The following is a 22,759-nucleotide window of genomic DNA, read 5'->3' as shown; positions in this document are numbered from 1 at the left end:
GGCCATCAAATCTACGTATACTGTTTCTGTCGTTTATAACAAGTCAAAATAAAAAAAAATAAAAAAAAAATTGCATTAAAGATTACCATACCCTTGAGTTATATATTTAAAATATCTAGCTTGTCATGCACCCAAAAGTAAAACATTTATAATCAATTTGCAGTTTACAGTGAGAAAAGAAAAGCAGCAAATCTTCCCATTTGAGAGGATGGAACCAGGAAACATTGAAAGTGCACTGATATTAATATATTTACATATTATATTAACAAATGATTAGATGACTATAAGCAGCTGCTTTTTTTTTTTACTGGAGCTACTGATACTTTGATGCCACGATAAACGAGCTTCATTCATCGTCTGTGTTACAATACTGACACCTTGTGGCTGAACTTTGGGGCCTGTATTATGTTCGCTGGGTGATACGAGGCAAAGGCGATCACGGTTAACACTAGTGGGGGGCTTCTCTGCTGGCTGTGAATGAATAGGCTTATAGTGGTGTGAATACACTGCTCCGACTGTGGAATTACATGAGGCAGCACCATACACAGATTTCCAAAGGGATTATCGACTTCCTTGAAACAAATTAAACCGCTTGGAGGAAGAGAAAGTACCTTTTTGCTTTTTAAAGCAGACAACTCAACATCGACCCAACGTCCTGATGATACTGCTAGTTGTAATATGAAACTGGTTTTATAAGTTGTAAGGGAGTAGCTGTGTCAACCTCAAAGCATTTTATGAGAAGGACACTTTCAAAGAGCAAGCAGGACCAAAAAAAAAAAGAAAAAAAAGAATTATATTCACGATAAGAAAAAGAATAATAATCTGAAATAAAAAAATACACTGAATCATTCTTTTAATGTGTATTTGGCATTTAGACCACAAAAAAAACACATTCGTAAGATAAGAAATCCACTTATGCGCGCGCACACACACACGCACACACACACACACACACACACACACAGCCTTGTTCCCCCCCCCCCCAGAGAAAACGTGTCAAATTCAGTTCATCTAACAATCTTTCTCTCACCATTTGAGTGGCGTTCCTTCATACTCGAACCACATCTCCTCCACGTCCTCGGCCCTCATCACTTTGAGGAAGTGTTTTTTCACCTTGTCCGTAACCAGAGTCAGGTAGCTCACCCTGGGTAACAGCAGCTGACAAAGTCAACAGGACAGAGGAAGAGGCGCATTATTAAAATAAACAATAAAACAACAACAACAACAGTACAGCCTGCAACTCTGGGCTGCTCCGGCACGTCAACATTTTTCGTGGCGCGTGTCACCAACGTGGCATCGCTGTGGCAACTACACGCACATAAGCTCTGCTACTATACCGCGCAGTGAGTCCTTAATGCACGACAATAAACCGCACTTGGGATTACTTTGTGTGTGTGTGTGTGTGTGTGTGTGTGTAGCCACTAAAAGAAACTTTTCAGCTATATAAACTCTGCTTATGAAAGAAAAAAGTGATACCGAGTTTTGCGGGGTTCCCCCCCCCCCCAAATATCTCTGAATTCATCCTGATGTCAAAAAAAAAAAAAAAAAGTCTTAGTCTCGTTTTGCAAAAAACCAAAGTGAGATCTGACCTCATGCTTTTGTACGTTTGTACTCACGTAGAAGGGCTCGGCCTCTCTCTCAGTCACCTCGTCCTGGTTCAGAGTGAAGCAGGTGGGTATCCGGCCGAACCAGACGTCTCTCAATACATCCTTGTCATCTGCCATGCTGCTGCTGCTGCTGCTCCCAGTGGCACATAAAGAAGGAATTACCTCCTCCCTCCTCCTCCCTCCTCCTCCCCACACACACACACACACACACACAAAACACAGAAGGCCTAAGTCCAAAAGGGACGCAGCTTCCTGCTGTCAGAAACAGATACAGAGCAAAACAGGCAAAGCATCAGCACAACTTAAAACAACAACAACAACAACAACTCAGTTAGGTAGGCACTGCAACACAAGCTAGCACCACCCTGACTAGTAATACTCAGCTATATCTTTAGCAAACTGTCATTACTAAAAATATATATATATATATATATATAGTCCAGTTTTAAAGCAGCGACTCACCTTGCTAGACTTCCAAACCAACTCCAGTCAAACTACGCAGCTGTAATGAAAAAAAAAAATTAAAAAAAAAATCTGACGTTAGCTTCAGGGCTAGGTAAGCTAACTCAGCTCGTAAAAGAAAGCACACCAAAGAAGTGTTTACAGTCCGACAAATGTGCTCGCTTCCCGGGTGTTGTTTCCGTTCTCCTCCAACGGGGGATTTCCCGTGAACGGAGGGCGGGCGATATAGAAGCAAACCTTTACTTCTTTTTTTGTTTTGTTTGTTTGTTTGTTTTGTTTTTAGTCGATGTTTCTGTGCTCAGCTTGAATGGAAGAAGAAGGGGGCCGTATCAGTCGGTGTTGTCATTCCGCTGCTGTCACCGGAAAAACAGCTGAAATGGCCTCGTTCGCCCGCTAAACAGCGACCCCTGGTGGCAGCTTCCAGAACTGTAATAACTACAAAAACAACGTTTTTATTGATGGAGTTCAATTTTTTTTTTTTTTTTTTTTTTTTAAATGAACTAAAACGTCGCTTTAATTGTATATACGTCAGGTCTAATCTGTTCAAATTTGTTCTTTCCCCCGCAGAAAACCGAAATTGGACGGAGTCTTCGCCGCGTCATCAAAAACGCGACGCCTTCCTTTTAAAGTACGTCAAGTTGGCCGACGGGGTTTGTTTTGTGTTGCGGTCGCCATTTATACCCCCCCGAGAATGGATAAGAAATCGGAGACGGATAACCTGGAAATGCGTCTTCAGGCGCTTGAAAGCCGTCTGTACGGCGAGAGAAGAAATAAAAGTGGAAAACCTGTCAAGGTTCGCCCTTAATAATATATGTTTTGTGGAAGTGGAGGCTGGTAAATACGCCAGTTAGCTTTTAGCTTCGCTGAGCTAACGGTGGCTCTGGTCACTGTCTTGAGTGAACGCCCTATTTTATATTTTATTCATACAGGCGTGTGGTATAATTTGTTTTTTGTTTTTTTTTACAGAGACAATAACGAGTGCAGTATATTTTCCAGCTTATCCAGCAGCTGCTCGTGCAGATTTTTTTTGTTTTTATTCTGTTAGCTGTTTACCTTGAACGAAGTCAATGACATCAATAAGCAACTTTGAAGTTTTGTCTTTTTAAATCAGTTTTTTTTTTTGTGTGTGAAATATAATCAACAGTGAAAAAAAAGTGTAGTATTTGTACAGGATGCACAAACTAGGGCTAGTTCGTAGCTCAATCCGTTGTTAATGTTTAATTAACTGTTCGTTCAAAGAAAAAGGAAAAATAATAAAATGCCAAGCAGGAAAACGTAATAATGAAGAGTTAAAACCGCAGATGAGGTTTTTTGAATCTCACTGAAATGAACTAAGTTCTCTGTTTTCCAGACTATTATGAGACACGTGTGGCTTTGCTTTAATAATAATGATATGAAGTAAAACATGTCTAATAGCAGATGGGCTTAAGACAACGTTGTGTCATTGTGAATCACTTCTGATCCCAGCATCATGTGATGTGAAAATACTTACAAAAGGGTAGCTTGTTTATTGGTAGATGTTGTGTCTTCAGGGGTGGAGAAAGTGACACAATTCCCTATTTATGTAGGCTTTTGAATGTAATAATAATCAACTTTATTTGCATAGCACCTTTCGTACAAGAAATGCAGCTCAAAGTGCTTCACGGCGAGAGAATTACATGCAGCGTTTCACATAAAAACCGACATAAAGGAACATTTAAAAAATATAGAAAAGGAATGAGAATTGCTGGGGACCTCCAATAAACCGGCAGCAGATGATCTCGGTGTTCTTGAAGGCTCATAGCTCACCGGAGAGTTAGAGATGTAACTCCGTCCGAGCCCGTTAAGATCTTCGTAAGTGAGGAACGTATTGTAAATGTTTTGAGAGAAAAAAATATCGTCATTCCATCCATTCACTGGCTCACCGTTTGAACTTTTCTGTTTGTGTCCGATGTTAGGCATCGTTGCCACACTGTCACGCCATCTGTTTTTAGTGACTTTTTCGACACCCTTGTTTGTCACTAACGTGGAATCTAATCGACGTCTTTTGTCCTGCAGTGTGCCGATTCTTTAGGCAGGATTCAGGCAGGTCTGACCAACACGGCCAACAAGAGAGAACGAGTGAAGATCCTGCACAAGAAGAGTGAGTCGCACGCTGCTGTATCAGATCAGCCCTTATACTTTGGATTATACGCTTGTTGTGACATTATTATATAACATGTATATCTTGTTCAAGTCACTCCAAAAGGACACTTCTTTACTTTGAAGTAGTTAATTTACTAATCATATCGTGAAGGGTTATTGTTTATCTACAATATTGAACTTTTTCTTGTGGTTTTTCTTTTTTTTGCATTTTGTCTTTATTCTCTTTATATATTCAGTGTAGAAATAGACGGGAAGTATAGTCAGATGAGCAGAAAGGGAAACAGGGTGTGATGTGCACAAAGGTGTCCCAGTCAGGTGGAGAACTGTCGACATTACAGCTGAGTGCTATGCACCTTAACCATAAGCCACATTAAACATTACAACCATTAAAATGTTGACCTGAGATGCCAAAGTGTTGCAAAGATCTCAAATTCAAGACACAGCAGCGCTTGCAGGACATTTTTTTTCTGTTGTTCGACTTTAGGCTGCGTTTCTTGATTATTATTTTTTTTAATGGTTTCCGTTGGTGTTGCGTTGCAGTTGAAGACCTGGTGAAGTACCTGGACCCCCAGTTCACCGACCACATCACGGTACCCGATGCCATGAAGCTGGAGTTCATCCTCGCTGGTGAGAACAAGGAGAGTCCCCAAAAATCAAATGACGTAACGTAGGAGACTGCAGAGACCAACTCCCATCTTGTTCTGTGTTGTTTTGTCTGCACAGAGGAGGACTTCTTGCTTTCTCAGGCCACATTGCTGGAGCAGGTCAACACCCTGCAGCCGCTGTTGGACAGCACCTACATCAGAGGTGAGTCTGTTATTTTAAGAAGGAGGGAGCTCATGTTTGTCTCATTACCTGTTTGGTAGCCAGTGGGGTTTTTTTTTGGTATCTTATATTGAGTGAACTTTAAGTAGTGGATTATTGTCTCTCTCGCAGCTCTGAGTGCTGTAGTTCCCTGTTTTTAATCTTTTATTCAGTGATTTTGTTTTTAGTGGTGTTGTATAACTAAAATGCTGCAGTACCCGTATGTTTACCCAATCATACATGACAGTTGTTTTGTGTGTGTGTGTGTGTGTGTGTGTGTGTGTGTGTGTGTGTGTGTGTGTGTGTGCGTGCGTGCGTGCGTGCGTGCGTGCGTGCGTGCGTGCGTGTGTGTGCGTGCGTGCGTGCGTGCGTGCGTGTGTTCACAGATGTACCCGAACACGCCACCAAGTTGCAGCGTCTGTCACAGATTCACATCAAAGAGCAGGTATCTTCTTCTCTCTGTCTTTCTCCATCTCTCTCTCTCTCTGTTGTTGGGTTTTATTTATTTATTTATTTATGTTGTTTTGTGTTTACAGGATCAAAGTGAGACCCAATCACAAGAAGTGAAGAAGGTTTTTGAGGAATACAACAAAATGGTACACTTTCTTTTTTTGGGTCACATAATACAATACAATAATACTTGTTATTATAGGAATACCTCATTTTTGGCCATTAAAAACTTCATCCTGTACTTGTCTCATCGCTTGTAATGAAAAATATTGAATAACGTAAACATATATGTATATATTAATAGTGAAAAATATTAAATAACTATATATATATATAGAAATAGAAAAGCAGCAGTTTGTTTTGCTGATTAATTATTCAAGTGGGTGTGTGTGTATATATATATATACACCCACTTGAATAATTAATCAGCAAAACAAACCGCTGCTTTTCTATTTTTAAGGTAATTTTTCTGGTAAACTTGTAAACCACTAAAGTTCTGGATCTATGAGCCTTTTATCTACCTCTTAATAATAATATAAATAACTGCTGGGACAAAGCTCCACCCACTGACCCCTGACTTCTGATTGGCAGATGTTCCTGCTGTCCAAGCAGTTCACTCAGTGGGATGAGACCCTGAGGCAGATGGAGGAGGCCAAAGGAATCCGACCTGTGGAGTAGTTACTGTTCGCACACGCACGCACAGACGCACAGACTTGGAGATGATGATGGCGACGATGAAGAAAACTGCACATTGGTGGGAGCATGTGTGTTACACGTGTAGCTTGTTGTTCTTTAAGAAAAATCAAATCAAAAGCATCACAACATTTCACTTTTTGTTTTTAAACTGTCGATCAGTTTTATTACCATTTAACTGAATCTGGTTGTTTGACCTTGACACCCTGAATTGACCTCAGTGGTCTTCAAAAGTTGAATATGTAATAATGAACATGATCATTTCCATCGTATGTGGTACAGTATCTATTATACCAGTTAAAAGACTGAAGTTCCCAAACACTATGAGTAATGCTGCCACTCATACAAACCCAGTCACCCGGTTCAACTTGGAATTTAAGGGACCGGTGGAAAGGACCTGGGTCTCATGTGACTCTCTGTCAGTAGTCTGGAAGGTTTCCCTCCCATCACCGGACAGCTCTGAGATGCTGCTGTCATTTATCGTCACACCACAGAGCTTTCTATGCTTCCATAATGACTTTACTCGTAATGCATTCCAGCACTGTCGCCGTGCTGCAAGCCAGTCACAAGACTTGTTGTCCTGACGTTCCCTCTCACACACACACACGCACACACACTCGCACACTCACACGCACACGCACGCACACGCACATCTTATTCAAAGCTCTAAATTCTCCCTCTTGACATGATTTGTGAATCCTTAAATTAGCTTCATTGTTCTTTCCAAGGTTTTAAAATGTTCCATGTCTAAATGCCGAGACGCAGCATGACATACAATAAACATGACTTTTTCTTTTGACTATTGTGATGTGTTTTCTGTTATGTATCTGTATTTTTTCTTGAACTGCAGATCAATTCGAGGGTCATTACTGGTGTCCAAGAGGTTACAGGTTCACTTTCTAAAAGCCACAAACTGTCTCTGTCACTCCCTAAATATTATTTTGGAAAATAACACATAATGATTATGTCCATATTGAAATGGTGGTACATTTAAGTTGATAGTTGTGAGCTAAAAGATTCGAGTATTACATCTCAGCACCCCACTAAAGGAGTGGCCGGTGACGTCAGGGGGCCAACTGATTACACGAGACAAAGATTGTCTATTGAGAACATGATTCAATCAAGTAAGAACAGGGACACATTGTCATTAACTGTCTCCCTTGTCCTCCTAAAGTTTTGTCTTGTTTATTCGTGTCTGTGGAAAAGGAAAAAAAACACACAAAAAACCAGACGATTCGATGATTTAACAATGTTAAAACTTAAAGCATGGGAATCTAATACTTTTCCTGCTACTTACATACATTGCATCCCCTGATTTTTTACTGATTTGCAATTTCATTCATTACTTTGCTAGGAACAAGTTAACGAAGTTACCGGTGAATCGAAACTCAGACACTACCAGAGAGTAGCGTCTCTTTGTGCCGTTAAACAACACAGACAACAACAAAACCTTTATAGAAGATGAATTTACACATAATACATGATATATGGTACATATTAGAATTCCATAGCATTAATTTATCAAATTTAACTGTATATCAGACTCATCATGTGATTTATTGCATTGAAAACTACCAAAGTAAAGGTACACAAGTATGTTTCCTTTAAAAACCGATCTGAATAGTTTAATATGCTCAATGAGGAAAGGATATTTTGATGAGATGCAACATCAAACCAAGTCTCCATACAAATAACATTTTTTTTTAAAACATAGTTTAAAGGGAGTGACAAGACCATCATCGCTAGACCCACTAAACCCAGTGTTTGCATTGGTTATCTTTTGGTAATTTGGGTAATGAAGTTAGTTTTGTGGTCTTCTATTTTGAAATTATCGTGGAAAAGGGGGAAATAAAAGGGCTGAAAAAGCCTCAGAAGCATACAGGTAGGTGTGTATTGTACGGTCATGAACACAGAAACAGAGGGCTCTGGATTTATTTAACTCAAATTGAACGAGTGAAAGGAACACCTTCATAAAATGTGATGAGGGGAGTTTAATCTGAAAATGTACGCTTATAAAGATTTGGACTTTCGTCGCTGAGCGTCGTCCTTTGGAGGGCGGTAAGTATCGATACGGAGTGACGGGTCCTGTTCGGCATAGACGATCTTTGGCTGCGTGGTCGCACCAGTAGGAAGGCGGCTGTTGACGGGAGGAAGGACGGGACTTTCTGGGCGGCGGGCTGGTTGGTGTCGGTGAATTAGCGGGGACCCGTCATGGACAGGACGGCCGTAGTGAAGGTCGGAGCGGCGGCCAGCGCCAGCGTGTGCGCTCTTTTCGGAGGTGTCGTTCTGGCCCAGTACATCGTCGCCAAGAAGAAACGAGCGGGCAAGAAAACCCGGATCATAGAGATGGTAAGTTAAACTGTTCACTTCTGGCTGCGTTAAGATGGCGCGAGGCAGGTAAGAAAACAGGAAGTTGCGAAGTCAGGATTTCAAAATAATAGGCGCAAACGCTTCGACTTTTAGAGTGGCTGTTCCCCTCTGTATTTTAAAGTTTAAATGGGTTAGATATTAGAGGACATAATCATACGCTGTTTGTTTTTTGTTTTTTTAATTGTTCGATAATATTAGCTTTTTTGGGGAGCATTTACACTTTGGCTGTCGGAGGTTTTTCAAAAGTGCCAAATATTTAGGTGTTTTAAAATGTCGAATGTTTCGAACCGGTAAATTATTAAATACGTTTTCATTACGGCAATGCACGCTTTGTGTCTTACGCCGTTGCAAAACACCCGCGGGACGCCGAAACACATTTCCACCGTTATTGCGAAAATTACGACCGGAAATGGTGCGCCGTGCTGTCGTCGTCTTCACACGAACGCGCTTGACGCCGATGCTCTGCGCGTGCGCGGATGTTTCCCTTAAAACAGCAGCTGTTATTTAGAGGTCACCAGCCAGCTTTCTCTTCGACAAAAAGAGCAGCGGCTTTTCTGCGTGAGACCTGAAAGCTGCGGCGGCTGGCTGACCGTGTCGCCACCGTCGTGGAAACAGCTGCGTGCTGTCGTGTTGTTGGAACAGGAACCATTGCAGGTTACGCAAAGCTGCAGTAGCACAACCTGCACTCGAGTCCAGCTTTCTAAAAAAACCAGTCTGACTGGAATCACGTCGGCCCCTTAAAGCACAAACATCCCACACAAACCATGGAGAAAATGTTCTACATCAAGGTTTGAGTGATTTAAAAAAACAAAACAACAACAACATGTCTCTTCGTTGTTGACTGTAGGACACATGAGTCATTGGTATACAACAAAATGTCCACACGCAGCAGATGATCTTTTTTTTTTTTTTTTTTTTTTTTACTCAAGAAGCTTTAATAATAATCGTAATTCATTATAGAAATTGCCGGATGAATTTTGCTCAACCGGTTATTTTCTGGTAATTCTGACAACAACGAAGAGAATTAACTCATGAAATCATTTTTTTGTGATCGACAAAAGTCAGGCTTGGAAAAATGAAAAAAAAAAAACAACAACACACCAGCCAAGTTACAAGGCAAGAACTCTTTTGTCTTTTACTAATCCAGTCCTGTGGAGAGAGAATGAAACTGGATGTTGATTTTTGGGATGAAGCAGCCACTGTGGCAGCTGCACGCAAACCGGTTCCTGTCGTGACCCCTCGGCACGGGAACTTGTGACCATCTGCTTTTGACGATGCTCGTCGCCGTGGAGGAAACACAGACATCCGCTCTGCGCTCCAGGAGTCCAAAAAAAAAAACAACACACGGCTACAACTCCATGTTTTTGTTTTTTTTTGTCCTTGGGGCAGTTTTGCGTCTCTCGCGTCGTGCTACAACCTTAAAAAAAAAACCCTCTTATCTGTGCAATTTCAGAAATACTTTAGGCGCGACGGAAGATCGGCATGTTCATTTCTTCGTCGACAAAAAAAAACCAAAACAACACTTCGGCTTTTGTCACGCAGTGTTAATTTGTAACGAGAAGCCTCCTTCTTACCAGCGTGACCTTCACATTCTCTGGATACTCCCGCTTCTTCCTCGCCGTCCGTTCACTCGCTCGTAACGATAAGAAGATCTCAATCCTACACGGAGGGAAAGTTGATTTGACAGAACAGCAAGAAAACGACACAATTGTTGGAGAAACCAAAAACATTCGCGCTATAAAACTGGTCGGATTTTTACCGCCGAGTGTCCTCAGAAACCCAAACGTATAAATCAGATCGTCTACGATGCGCTCAGCCAGCTTACTGTCAGGAAAACGTTTCACCCTCCGCGTGTTTTTTGTATTTCAATGCAAAGCAAACTGTTTCTGGTTTAAATAAAACAGCAGCTTCGTCGCAGACCCTCACTGCCGTGTCGACTGTGTTTTAGAAGATTATTCAGTTGTCTGCTGTTGAAATTCAGCTGTAGAACTGAACAAACATTTCAACAATCCCATTAGTTAAATAGAAGTAATCACACTGGACCTCAGTCTGGTAAAATTATTATAAATCTCCAAACATATTCTATGACATTCATTTGGCCGGCACTTTAATCCTAAGTGGTTTACATTTGTCTCCGTACGCCTACGTACAGAAGGAACCTGGAGTTTAGTGTCTCTCTCAAGTGGACAATAATATACTGAATATATAAACGCTGTGATTTAAAGGTGAACTCCAGCACGTCTAAATGTCTATTTTAGGCTCGTTTGTCCCGTTCTGCTCGGCATGCATCTCCGTTGTATTTCATTAATTGTCTCTCAGCCCTGGAGATCAGTTTGCGACTGAAATCTCTGCGAAGCTGCTTCTTGTTTTTTGGACCAAGTTTTTTTTGGGGGGGGTTATTGGATGACAGTTTCTGCCATTTCAGCAGATTGAATAAGTCATTTGTGAGTGACCAGATTAATATGATTATTCTTGAGTTTTCAGATTCCTCGTGATAATGTTTCAGTCGATTGTTTGGTGCGATCCGGATCGGGTTCTTTCTCTTTTATTACGGGTGTGTTGTCTATAAACAGGATCAGATAACCAAAGGTCATGTTGACATGTTAATCTTACATTGGTTCAGGGTCCTATTAGTCACAGCGGCTCCGTATAGTCAGCCTGACTCACAATGTGGATCATCTGTATGTATTTTTCATACACGTGATCGTGCTGTGGCTGATTCATCGTGTTCCTTATTGATTCATTTATAATTTAGTCTCCAAATGGTTACAAATATCCAACTTCACATTCATCAAGAGTTTCAAATGTAGTGCCAGCACTCGTTTTTTTTTTTCCCACGTATCTGCATAATTATTGCATACATTTCTTCAAACACTCATTTTTATTTCAGATGATACGTGATGCCTCCGTATATTATATGCCATTAGGTTCATACCTGCAGTCCTCTGTGTAAATGCTATGCTGACCACTAGGGGGCAGAACAGAGCAACTTTTCCTCCTTTCCACATCTACCAAACCTCACTTCTGTTACTTTTCGAGCTGCGCTTGAACACATTTCTGGTTATTTTAACAAGATATGATTTGTTTCTGCAGCGAGGAAAAAAAAAAAAAGACTAAAACAATATCAGCTTACTGGAGTTTTGTACTAGAATTGGCTGTAATGACGATACGGTGTGAATCCCTGATTTGTTTGTGGATTTTTTTAATTTTTAATTTAAGAAATTGCCGTCTCATTGTTAGGAAGAATTTCAATGTTTTCTGTAATTTAAAATGTCACCATTTGTGTTCGGTAGTCACTGAACATCGCTGATGGTAAAACGCAAAAGTTCTCACAAAAATCTCTCACAACATGGTTCCCTAAATGCACGGGAAAAAAAATTCATTCAATATTTGATTAAATGAATTGGCACAGCATGTAATTAATAAATATTTGGGGCATTTCTTAGTTCTTCGTTAGTGATCAACAAGAAAGGAGTCCTAAAAAATGTCTATAACTTGGGCAGGTTTATCTTCTGGCAGACATACGTTGTTATCATTAGCAAGAGATGGCAGTCACCATGACAACCATGGCAGCTGGGGTGTGGAAATAGAAAACCGAAGGAGGGCCGATGTGACGCATTAATCATACTCAGGCCTCTCCTACCATCACAACATGTTACAGTCTGTAGTATTTCTTTAACACCTGTTGGATGGATAAATAAAATACAAAAGTTTAAAACTAAATTATTTCTGTTTTGTGCAGCATGATTAATGTCACAGGAAGTGATTACATATTATTCTTTATCAGGTAGTGCTCGACTTGGAATTTTTTTTTTTTTTTTTTTTTTTTTAATTCCCACAATTTTACCGCAAACAATCTCGCTTAAAACGCTGCAAATGAAATCGCGAATTTGTGAGAAAATCCGCCACGAAATTCATCGCAATAATCACCAAAACAAACAAAAATCTGCGTCCTACCCGATTCAGCTGCTGTTGTTCAGTAATCGGTCTGCAGGCGGTTGGAACAGAAACGCCTTCGACGACATTAGAAAGTCATTACGAGACAGCGGCTGCCCAGTCCCTTCAAACGATGATAGTGTTGACGTTAAAAAAACCCCCCAAAAAACCACAATAAAGCTCAAATTCCTATTTCTATCCTCTCGAGGTGTAAAAGGAGGTAAAATTACACTCGCCAGGTGCGGTGAATTCGCCCCTTCAGGGTCAAGCTGTCAACGCCGAGTTCCTGCCGCGACGCTCCGAAGGCGTCCGAGGGAGAAAACGTTCCCTGCAAATGACCTGAACTTTGGGCACTTCGTTTTTTTCCGGGTGAAAACGCTCAGGTCCTTGATGACCTCTGACCTCAGCAGATGACCTCTGACCTCAGCAGGCCAAGGCTGGGTCACAGCAGGCCGAGCCTCTCGGTAACCTCCGTACGCGAGGCGGGATTTCAGAGGAGGGCCAAACGGGCTCTTTGACGGCCGGTAGAAAAGTCAGCAAGTCTTTTACGAAGACTTTCCGTTTTCTGCAGTGACTTTTGTAACAGAAATCAAACAAGAACTGAAGCTTCTGGAGAGCTGTTAGTTCGTTTTTGTTTTTGTTTTTTTGTGATGAAGATCTTGAAAGATGACATTCACATCGTTGTCAACATAGACGGATAAAACTGCTGTTTCCACACGTAAGACGTTGTCGTCATACTGCACAGTCGGCGTTGCAAACTTTTCAGAGCTAATCTGAGGAGAGAGAGCAGAAAAACGAGCGGTGTAAATTGTTAGTTAGATTGTGGCCCGAAAATAATCTATGAAGTCCTACATGGCAAGAAGGGCTGCAGATAATCACTTTCATTCTCCAGTAATCGTTTTGACGAAAAAAATGTCGACTAATTTTTCCCCGAAAGCCAAAGGTGCAGCCTGTGAAGTCTTATTTTGTCCCAATAAACAGCCCACAACCAAAAGATATTCAATTTATGATCAATGTTCACATTTAGGAAGCCGCAATCGAGAGAATTTTAGTGTTTTCGTTTGCTTTAAAAAAAAAAAAAAAAAAAGACTCAAAACGATGAATTGATCATCAAAATAGTTGGTGGTTAATTTTCTGTCTATCAACTGACTGATTAATCGACTCATTTTTGAAGCTCTGTTCACAAGCTGCTGGTAGTTGGGACGTCAAGGCTGAAATTTAAAACCCCAGATTTTTATTATAAACCTGATTTCATGTTAAAAATGCAGCGGATGCCCCCCCGCCCCCTCCCCAATTTTTTTTTTTTTTTTACATTTCACGGTAGAGTTAATTACATGAGTATTTATTTGTGCTGTATTACATTTTTCTCAAACAGGGTTTTGTCTTTTGGCTTTGTTAAATCAGGCATTTCACCCGAGATGCAAAAGAAAACAGGATTTTATTGGAACAGGAGGAGGAATATTTTGGGTGAATGCCGCACAACTAAACAAAACGATCACGGCTCCTTTTTTTCTTGTAAATCTGGAATTTGCTGTCGCTTGCGTCTCTGCGGGCCCGACCTCTTCTTCTTCTTCTTCTTCTTCTTCTTCTTCTTCTTCTTCTTCTTCTTCTTCTTCTTATTGTGGTGAAGTGTAATCGGAGCGGCGTCGACCTAAAAACCTCGGGGAGTCGTAGTGCGCGAAGCGGCCGATGTCAGCAGAAAAAAAAAAAGAGGACGAGGTCGTCTCGTGTTTCGGTCTCCTCCGTCTTACAGCAACAGCTCCGACGGCACAGACCGGCATGGAGCCGAAGCCTTGCTCAGCAAAAAAAAAAAAAAAAAAAAAACAGGGTCAGGGAAGAAATGTCAGTGTTGTGCAAAATTCTTTTTATGCAACAGATTGTTTCTATGTTCTCTCGATCACTGATATCAATAATCCTTCAGCCTCGACCCGCTTCACGAAACCTGTGAACGGACTTTAAGAATTAGACAGGAAAAGCTCAACGTGCTTCTCATTTCCCCGGTTTGTGTCCTTGGTTTTAACAGTAATCTGAAGTTTACTGGTGACCAGTCGTGTGAATTCTAATCTTAATCACGTGTGATAATGTGACAGATTTAATAATGGTACGTTCGTTTGCAAGGTTTTCCTCGCGTTTGATTCCACTTCTAAGATTTTTGTTCTAATTTAAACAAATCTGAAATAGTCTTGAGGATTTTCTCTGAAGGCCAGTCAGTCAGTCAATCAATCAATCAATAAAAAAATTTAACCTGGTAACTTTGCTGATTCCTCAGAACAAGTTAATTCTCTTTTTAAAGTGTTCTGTAGGTAACGACAGTATTGATAAATGTATAGTTTTAAAAAAAACACTAGACTTAGACTTTATTAATCCCACAGTGGGGAAATGTAGTTGCCACAGCATTTTAAAATAATTATTTTTGAAAAAAAAATAAAAATAAGAGCAATGTAAACACACACACAAACTATATACGCAAAAACAAACAAAATAAATAAATACAGCCACTGTTATTAAACCCTAGCAACACCCAACAGCTCCATTTAAAGAGAGTTAAAAAGTCAGTGAATGGACTTCAGTTCCACAGAAATATCGACCTGAAGTTTGGTGTCGTTGGTCAGAAGCCGCCGGAGGTTCCTTTTCAATAGTAGAGTGACAACAAAATGAATTTGTTTATTCGTTTTTCCTCGTTTAAATTTAAAAAAAAAAGTGAAACCAAGTCTAACCAGATCAAATCAAACGCCGCATCTGTGTGATCCAGATATTAAAGCGGCAGCGCAAAGACGAGCATAACACACACACACACACACACACACACACACACACACACACACACAGATAGGCATGCGTGTCAGCTGACGTGCGTCATGTTGTTGGACCAAACAGCCCGATGCGCATGCTGAACCTTGACCCCCGGTGACCTTTCACGCGAGCTATTTACGGTGTGTGTCAGTGTCAAACAATGTGCGTGCTCAGCAGTAGTACACCTGAAACGAGTCCACCACATCTAATTGATTTATTTAAAGGCTCCTTTTTCAAGGGGGTCAAAGGTCACATTACTGGAACAAGGGTAGGTTACAAACACCTTTTTTTTTTCCTCCACTGGCCCCATTCGAACATCTATTTATAGTGAACCGTGTGTGTGTGTGTGTGTGTGTGTGTGTGTGTGTGTGTGTGTGTGTGTGTGTGTGTGTGTGTGAGAGTGTGTGACAGCCTCTCTGTGATGGGGGAGGGGTCATGTTGTCTAATCTATTTTTAGGCGACGCCCCCTTCCTCCCGACTGTTGCTGTAGATATAAAAGCCGTCCGCGGCCACACAATCTTTTCTTCACTCTTGTTTTAGCTGAGACAACAGACCCGAAGGTAAGTGTGTGTGTGTGTGTGTGTGTGTGTGTGTGGATGCGATTGTAATACTGTAATCTGCCAAAGTCCATTAAATCTTGTGAAATACATATTTAATATATTGGTCAGGGGAGCGAGATGGAGCACTTTATTCTGTACCACATTCAGCTTCTCGAAACGACAGGTAGATATTTGTAAGTTAGAAATGCCTGTAAATGCACAGCGTGTTTAAATAGCTCCATTCAAAACCTTTTTTTCCTTTTAAAAACAAACGGCAGGTTGTTTTTTTTTCAGTCCCAAAAAAAAAGACTTTTACAGCATTTTTTTTTTTTTGGACACACAAAAACAATGTTTTACTCAACAGGTGTGAAATTTAAGAAGTTGCGTGAGTAGATTGAGTGCCTGAGGCTTATTAAAGAGCAGATAATAAAGAAGCTGAGGTTTATTTTTAGTTTGTGTTGTGTCTGTGGGATCACAGTCATTTATGAGGTGCTGAGAAGTCGAATGCTGATTATATAAGTGGAAGTCGTGGGGGTGGGGGGGGGAGGGGTTAGTTATTCAGTTGATTGCGTTTCACAAATAACTTTCACTCGTCCAAAAAAAAAAAAAAAAAAGTGTCCAAATCACATCACAAATACCTACAAAATAATATTCCTCCAGCTTTAATGAACCTTCACCATCATTGGCCCATAAACTCATTCTATGCCTTTTAATGTTTTGTCCTCAAAACATTTTTTTTTTTTTTTTTTTTTAACTGCTGCAACACTGTCTTTTCTGCTCAAAATAATTAAAAAAAATACAAATAAATACTAACTTCCTCTCAGTTGACTGTCGGTGAATTGGCCTTCTCATGACATACTCATTGCAACTCAGGGGTTTTGGTACAAAGTCACGTCACGACCCGGCTTAACATACTTCCTCCCGACTAAGTCGTCTGATATAATGGTGTAACTCGAGCGATAATATTACATAACAGGCTAATTTAGCATCTTAGCACAAACAATTCGCTCATTGACCCTCCTGTTCCTGTTGGAGAAAAAAACATTTGGCCTCGGGAGGTAAAACAATCTAAATCTTAAAATTTATACTTTTTATGATGCGGATTTCTGACTGAATAACTCGATTACAATCAATTGATGTCCTTTTCAACCACATACCTACTGAGGTTTTCCTAGTTTATTGTAGATCTGAAAGGACAAAATTAACAAACACTTCTGTTGGATGCAAACTCTTTTTTTCCCTGTGCTGCTATGTTGCATAAAAGTCGTGGAGGAATGTGAGACTTTGAAAACAGTCTCGTCCACTTTTACGGCCGGGCGGCGCCGATGTCGAAGAGATGAAGTTACAAGGAGTTCGTCTCCTCTCTGCAGGGTGTCTCGTGTGTCCGTCCATCTTGTTACGCAACACTGACAGATTCCAAACGTCGACTGTTTCGTGACCCTGACACCCCCCCCCCACCTCTGTGTGTGTGTGTGTGTGTGTGTGTGTGTGTCGGTAATCTTAGTTCCCACCGAGTGCGCGGGTGAATTCAAGCCAGGACGTGAAGTCTTAATGTCCCTCGATACTTACTGTAACACATCCACGGGGGGATGATCTCCATCCAAATCCAGAGCGAGCTCAACTCCTCTTCGTCGTCGTCCTCCTCATCCTCCTCCTCTTCGTACCAGAGAACTCTGACCGGAGATAAACCCCTCAGGCAGGAATCTCTTCAAGCTGAAACGGCCATACAGAATACAGAATTATCCTTACCTTGATTTACAGCTCTCCTGTTTGACAATTGTCCATCTGAAGGAAGTTTAAACGCTAGTCCACAACAACAACAACAACAACAACCTCCTCTCTCTCTCTCTCTCTCTTTCTCTGTGTCCCTGCAGATGCCTCAGTTTGAGAAAACGACGGTCCACATGAGGGACCCGGAGAGGGTGGAGCAGATCATCTGTGGCCTCATCAAAGGAGGAGCTCCCAAACTACAGGTATTACACAACAACACACCAAAGCAGTGTTTTGGTGGAAAACAGCGCCGCCTGCTGGTCTTGAAGTGCACGAGGCTGCAGTAATTAGGAAAAAAAACATCTCAGGAGCTGATCCACTTAAACCAGCTGATTAGAAGGATTTCCCCTCAGTTGCCTCTAGCTTCCCCGTGATGTACTTAAATTTTCTTTTCTTTTTTAAATTGTTTTTATTTATTAAACAAAAAAATTCACATAACGGCAACAAATGCAAACAAAACCATAACATCACGCACAAACACAATATATACACCTGCATACTACAAAAGTAACGTAATAGATCGAATGAAATGCCCAAAAAAGTATTCATTTAGTTACATAGGGATGTCATAAATAATAATAATCGTGTCCTTCGTTTATTTTATCATCTGTTTCACCATCTTTTCCTTCTGTGCTTAAACAAAGTATTTCCTCGGACCGTTTCAGATCATCACAGACTTCGACATGACGTTGAGCAAATTCGCCGTCAACGGCAAACGCTGTCCGACGTGTCACAGTGAGTAGCGGCGAGACGGCGCCGGGCGCTTCTTTGCGTCACGCGAGTGTTTGAGCAGTTTTTAATCGTAGATCTCACGTTGTTGTTGTTGTTGTTTTCGTCGTCGTCGCCGCGCAGATATCATCGATAACTGCAAACTGGTAACGGACGAGTGTCGGCAGAAGCTGCTGCAGCTGAAGAATAAGTATTACCCCATCGAGATCGACCCTAACCTCACCATGGAGGAGAAATACCCGTTCATGGTGGAGTGGTAAGTCACACACACACACACACACACACACACACACACACACACACACACACACACACACACACACACACACGCGACCGCTTTCTTTCTTGTGTCGCTGGAGATGTGAGACTTTACCTTTTTTGTAAAGATGTTTGTCAAGTAAAATTTATTTACATTTAAAAGACAACAGAGACAACATATGACAACAGTCAAATGGACTCGATCAATAAAAAAAAATAAAAAAAAATAAATATATATGTGAAGGACTTTCTCGAGATCTTTCGAGGAGAGAAACGGGTTTGACCTCGGCTAAAGCTTTAACGACGGATTTAATCTGCAGATCTGATTTAAAAAAAAAAAAAAAAAGTCGAAAGAAAATCGCAGGCTTACAGGTGTGTGTGTGTGTGTGTGTGTGTGTGTGTGTGTGTGTGTGTTGCAGGTATTTCAAGTCCCACACGCTCCTCGTGGAGCAGCGGCTAGAGAAGGACAAGCTGCCGGAGGCGGTGCGAGAGTCCAACGCCGCGCTCAGGTATGTGTACCTGGGGGGGAGGGGGGTGAAGGTGTGTGTGTGTGTGTGTGTGTGTGTGTGAATACGCGTGAATCCCGAGACCGATCGATCGCGACCGAGCCTTTACGCCGTCGTTGTGTTTCAGAGAAGGCTTCGAGCAGTTCTTCGACCGCCTGCAGCAGCACAACGTGCCCGTCTTCATTTTCTCCGCCGGCCTGGGCGACGTCCTCGAGGAGATCATCCGGCAGGCGGGCGTCTACCACCCCAACGTCAAGGTGGTCTCCAACTTCATGGACTTCGACGACAACGTGAGTTCCCGAAAACCTTTTTTTTTTTTTTTTTTAGAAACCTCACGACTTCAGACGAACGGAAATAACACGGTCTGACTTTTGCGTCGCAGGGCGTCCTGAGGGGGTTCAAAGGCGAGCTCATCCACGTGTACAACAAACACGACAGCGCCCTGCGGAACACGGAGTACTTCAAGCAGCTGAAGGAGTACTGCAACATCATCCTGATGGGCGACTCGCTGGGGGACCTCAGCATGGCCGACGGCGTACCCAACGTGGAGAACATGCTCAAGATCGGCTTCCTCAACGACAAGGTACGACCGGATCCCCAAACATACAAAACGGGCCTTGAGTAGTTGAATTCGGGAGTTTCGAGTCATCCGAAAAAATAAACTGAAGACGGGGTGTGAGAGAGAGAGAGAGAGGGGGGGGGGGGTGATAATTGAGCTGCGCTGAGAATAAAGGAAGCAACTGAACGTATCTGAGGCTGTTGAGAGAACTGAAGCCTTCTGTTCAGGCTGGCTGCTGATGAGCAGCTTTTTTTTTGTGACTTTAAAGGTCCATTATTTTAGTCTTTCCTGTTGTTTTGTTTGCATGTTAAATATTGTGTATATCGTTTGTGTGTGTATTCATTCATTGCTCTTATTTTTTTTCTACAAAATTATTTGTATATCTTATTTTATTGTATGCGTATTTGTACATTTTTAAGTCTTAATTTTAATTTGTCTAAGTGTACGCACAAGAAGATATATATTTTTTTTAATTTTACGTACTTTAAAAACTATCTCAACATAGTTTTACATCTCATCTCTTAAGCTTTTTTTTTTCTGTTAAGAACGGGCTGTTTTGTGTCTTTCTCTTAAAGATGCGTTGATATTTATCATCCTCTCTACTGATTGGCTGACTCTTTTCTGAGTGACACACCCCCGGGGCCAACCACAGGCTTTCTTTGGTCTTGTAGCTTTGGTAGTTCCACTGCTCTGTGTTTTTATTCCACATTAAAGGCTGGTCAGTAAAAAAATAAAACATAGAAATCGAAATTTATAGAATCTGGGACCTTTTTAAGAATTCTGGCACAAGGCGAAATTGTGTCTCACTGCGAAACATACAGTTCCCAAGTAATCACCATTTCAAAAGTGAAAACATTGTTGGTGCACGACTTGTGTTTTTTTCCCCTTGTCGCCAGCTGCAGTGAGATTCATGACATCTTCTAACTGTCCTCTTAATGTTTTGTCCCTCCGCAGGTGGAAGAGCGACTGGACAAATATCTGGACTCTTATGACATCGTCCTGGTGAAGGACGAGACTCTGGAAGTGCCCAACGCCATCCTGCAGAAGGTTCTATAACTCCACCCCACTCCCCACTTGGTCCACTTCTTTTTCTACCTGCGCAGCCTTGCCCCCCCCCCACCACCACTCACACTCCCTCCCTCTGGATCTGATTCTGTGGTCTGAGTTCTCCTCGCCTCACCCTGGTCCTCTAACAGGCCTTTTTTTAAAAAAAAAAACACACACCAAAAAAAAAAAGACATTTTACATCTCCTGAATGAACTGTTTTAAAAAGTCCACACGGCAGCAACAGCCTGTCTCCGGTGTGTTTCTGTTCTGTCTGGTTGAACAAGCCGTGCGCCCCCCCCCCCCCCCCCCCCCCCCCCCCACACACACACACACACACACACACACTAAAGCATTTTACGATAGAAGTATAACCAAAAGTGAGGTTAAAAAAAATACTCCCAACTCTCACTCCCTCTTTAGAATTTGCACCTTCTTGTTAGGATCTTTATTCCTCGGATTTTTTTTTTTTTTTGATATGATAATATTTGTACACCAGAAAAACAGGTGCCCACAGACGGAACGGACACTTTTTTTTTTTTTTTTTGTGCTATCCCAGCATGCCTCTCACCTCACGTTACTCTTAATTATGTGACCGGGACTGTTTAGGCGTCCACCTGATCAGTCTTTCAAAGTGAGCTGTCGGGATAGAAGGTTCAAGGATCATAGAAATAATTCAGTGCAGAAAGGACCTTTGAAAAAGTGATTCCCAGGAAAAAAACAAACAAAAAAAACCAAACAGTTGAAATGTCTCGTTTGGTGACAGCATAATAAACTGCGGACAGTATTTATTTAAATGGGGGGAAGAAAAAAAAAAGGATTTCGATTTTGGGATGTTCACAAGGAAAGAGGGGAAACGCACTTTAAATTCTGCGTACGGGGGTTTTAGGGTGTGTTACATGTGGCAGTAGTTTCGATTAGTGGATGTAGGAGCAGGTTCTCGCACAGAAAAGCCATGTTTATACCAGCTTTGGTTTTTTTTGTTTGTTTTTTTAACCCGAATGTGGTAATTTGGTATCATTTCAACACACAGAAGAAGCTCTTCTTCATACAACTTGAAACAGTCGAGGCAAAAATGCCATTTTTACTCTGAGATTCTCTGCAAATGATCAAACATTCTCCATGCCAGTCTTGGAGGTTTCAAAATCTATGCGAAACTCTTGTCGTCATTATTCACAAATAAAAAAAAACCAATCCTGTTATACCAAAGTGACGGGCGACGCCTTCAGTTTTCTCTTCAAAAATAAAGACGACAGTATATCTCAAGGGTATTTTATTACAGTGAACACTGTTGTCTCCTTCTGACGTTAAAAATTGAGCGCTACCTCTAAAGCATTCGTCTTTGTTGTTTTTTTTGTGTTTTTTTTTCAGGTGTCTAAAATGTCTCCGTGTGTCTCGACATGTTGTGTTCAACGTTCTGTCTGAATTTTTGTATGCGTTTTAAATGTGCTGCTATCACCTGCATGTTGCCTTTTTCTCATCGTTAAGTTTATGTCCAAAAAATAAATATGGGAAACTAAAAATATATATATATCAATAAAAAAAAATGGGGAATAATGTCATACTGTGTAAGTGGGTGTTATATGGGAAATGTATATTGTTTCACCTGTGTTTGGAGATATTTCCAGAAGTGTAGACCGCTGTGTTTTATTTTTATAAGCTGATGGCTTTCTTTTGATGGTGTGACTAGAAAATGCAATAAAAAGTCCTTTTTGTGAGGCCGTGAGTGGATCACAGACTAAACATCCCTTAAAAGCTCCGGGTTTGATGGTGTTTAAATGGAATTTGAATAGATAGTCCTCTTGAGTATACTCTACTTTATTTTATTTTTTTAGGTCATTGCTGGCAGAGCAGTAAATTACTGAACAGGACTGTTTTTAAAACTGGATTTAAAGGATATTTGCATAGATATGAAGAAGTCTTCGGAAACTGACGCTTTCCCATTTACTTATTAAATAAAATCTTTTTTCTTTTTTTTTACCAGTTTATACACAAAATATTCTATTATAGTATATGCAATTCCTTATATAAAATAGCCTACACTGAAATAGAAGATTCATATCACTTATATCAGAAGACTTTTGAGTACCTGATTAATTAATAATTCTGACGTTT

At 41.1% G+C, this 22,759-nt stretch overlaps 3 protein-coding genes and 1 long non-coding RNA gene across 6 annotated transcripts in view; 2 read left to right on the top strand and 2 right to left on the bottom strand.

Moving 5' to 3' along the window:
• The window catches only part of atg5 (ATG5 autophagy related 5 homolog (S. cerevisiae)), a 30,261-nt gene extending 27,845 nt beyond the window's left edge, over positions 1-2,416 (bottom strand). For both annotated transcript variants that reach the window (XM_069174927.1, XM_069174928.1), the window contains exons 1-3: positions 2,070-2,416; positions 1,617-1,737; positions 1,031-1,158 (exon numbers count right to left, since the gene is read on the bottom strand). In XM_069174927.1, coding sequence (XP_069031028.1) covers positions 1,031-1,158; positions 1,617-1,724 — 236 coding nt within the window. In that variant the 5' untranslated portion in view covers positions 1,725-1,737; positions 2,070-2,416. The remainder of the gene's footprint in view (positions 1-1,030; positions 1,159-1,616; positions 1,738-2,069) is intronic.
• Positions 2,417-2,695: 279 nt separating this feature from the next.
• dctn3 (dynactin 3 (p22)) lies at positions 2,696-6,939 on the top strand. The gene is made up of 7 exons (XM_069174930.1): positions 2,696-2,862; positions 4,107-4,191; positions 4,734-4,820; positions 4,917-5,000; positions 5,384-5,442; positions 5,534-5,593; positions 6,039-6,939. The coding sequence occupies exons 1-7, from the start codon at positions 2,761-2,763 to the stop codon at positions 6,123-6,125; spliced, it is 564 nt and encodes a 187-aa protein (XP_069031031.1). The 5' UTR covers positions 2,696-2,760; the 3' UTR covers positions 6,126-6,939.
• A 1,272-nt stretch (positions 6,940-8,211) lies between these two features.
• On the top strand, positions 8,212-22,375 carry nt5c3a (5'-nucleotidase, cytosolic IIIA). Of its 2 annotated transcripts, none has more exons than XM_069174925.1 (8): positions 8,212-8,489; positions 17,653-17,751; positions 18,214-18,283; positions 18,401-18,533; positions 18,955-19,044; positions 19,169-19,331; positions 19,424-19,624; positions 20,555-22,375. In XM_069174925.1, the coding sequence occupies exons 1-8, from the start codon at positions 8,352-8,354 to the stop codon at positions 20,654-20,656; spliced, it is 996 nt and encodes a 331-aa protein (XP_069031026.1). In that variant the 5' UTR covers positions 8,212-8,351; the 3' UTR covers positions 20,657-22,375. The 2 variants fall into 2 exon arrangements, with proteins under 2 accessions (XP_069031026.1, XP_069031027.1); XM_069174926.1 differs by lacking the exon at positions 8,212-8,489 and adding an exon at positions 15,701-15,799.
• Positions 13,866-17,750, bottom strand: LOC138213687 (uncharacterized). The gene is made up of 3 exons (XR_011179544.1): positions 17,612-17,750; positions 17,348-17,491; positions 13,866-14,238 (listed from the first exon to the last, which is right to left on the bottom strand). It is a non-coding gene; the product is annotated as an uncharacterized lncRNA (long non-coding RNA).
• Positions 22,376-22,759: the final 384 nt, after the last annotated feature.

This window comes from Embiotoca jacksoni, unplaced genomic scaffold (genome assembly GCF_022577435.1).
Source record: "Embiotoca jacksoni isolate LCO1_2020_lvr unplaced genomic scaffold, fEmbJac1.0.p SCAF_63, whole genome shotgun sequence".
NCBI lineage: Eukaryota > Metazoa > Chordata > Actinopteri > Embiotocidae > Embiotoca > Embiotoca jacksoni.
This window is presented reverse-complemented; position numbering and strand designations above follow the sequence as displayed.

Bases quoted from the DNA above. Each gene is read 5' to 3' on its own strand.
- dctn3 (XM_069174930.1), top strand. From the start codon at position 2,761: ATGGATAAGAAATCGGAGACGGATAACCTGGAAATGCGTCTTCAGGCG. The intron at 2,863-4,106 runs GTTCGCCCTTAA...TTTGTCCTGCAG, and splicing joins AAAGTGGAAAACCTGTCAAG to TGTGCCGATTCTTTAGGCAG. The intron at 5,443-5,533 runs GTATCTTCTTCT...TTGTGTTTACAG, and splicing joins AGATTCACATCAAAGAGCAG to GATCAAAGTGAGACCCAATC.
- nt5c3a (XM_069174925.1), top strand. From the start codon at position 8,352: ATGGACAGGACGGCCGTAGTGAAGGTCGGAGCGGCGGCCAGCGCCAGC. The intron at 18,534-18,954 runs GTAAGTCACACA...TGTGTGTTGCAG, and splicing joins TACCCGTTCATGGTGGAGTG to GTATTTCAAGTCCCACACGC. The intron at 19,625-20,554 runs GTACGACCGGAT...GTCCCTCCGCAG, and splicing joins TCGGCTTCCTCAACGACAAG to GTGGAAGAGCGACTGGACAA.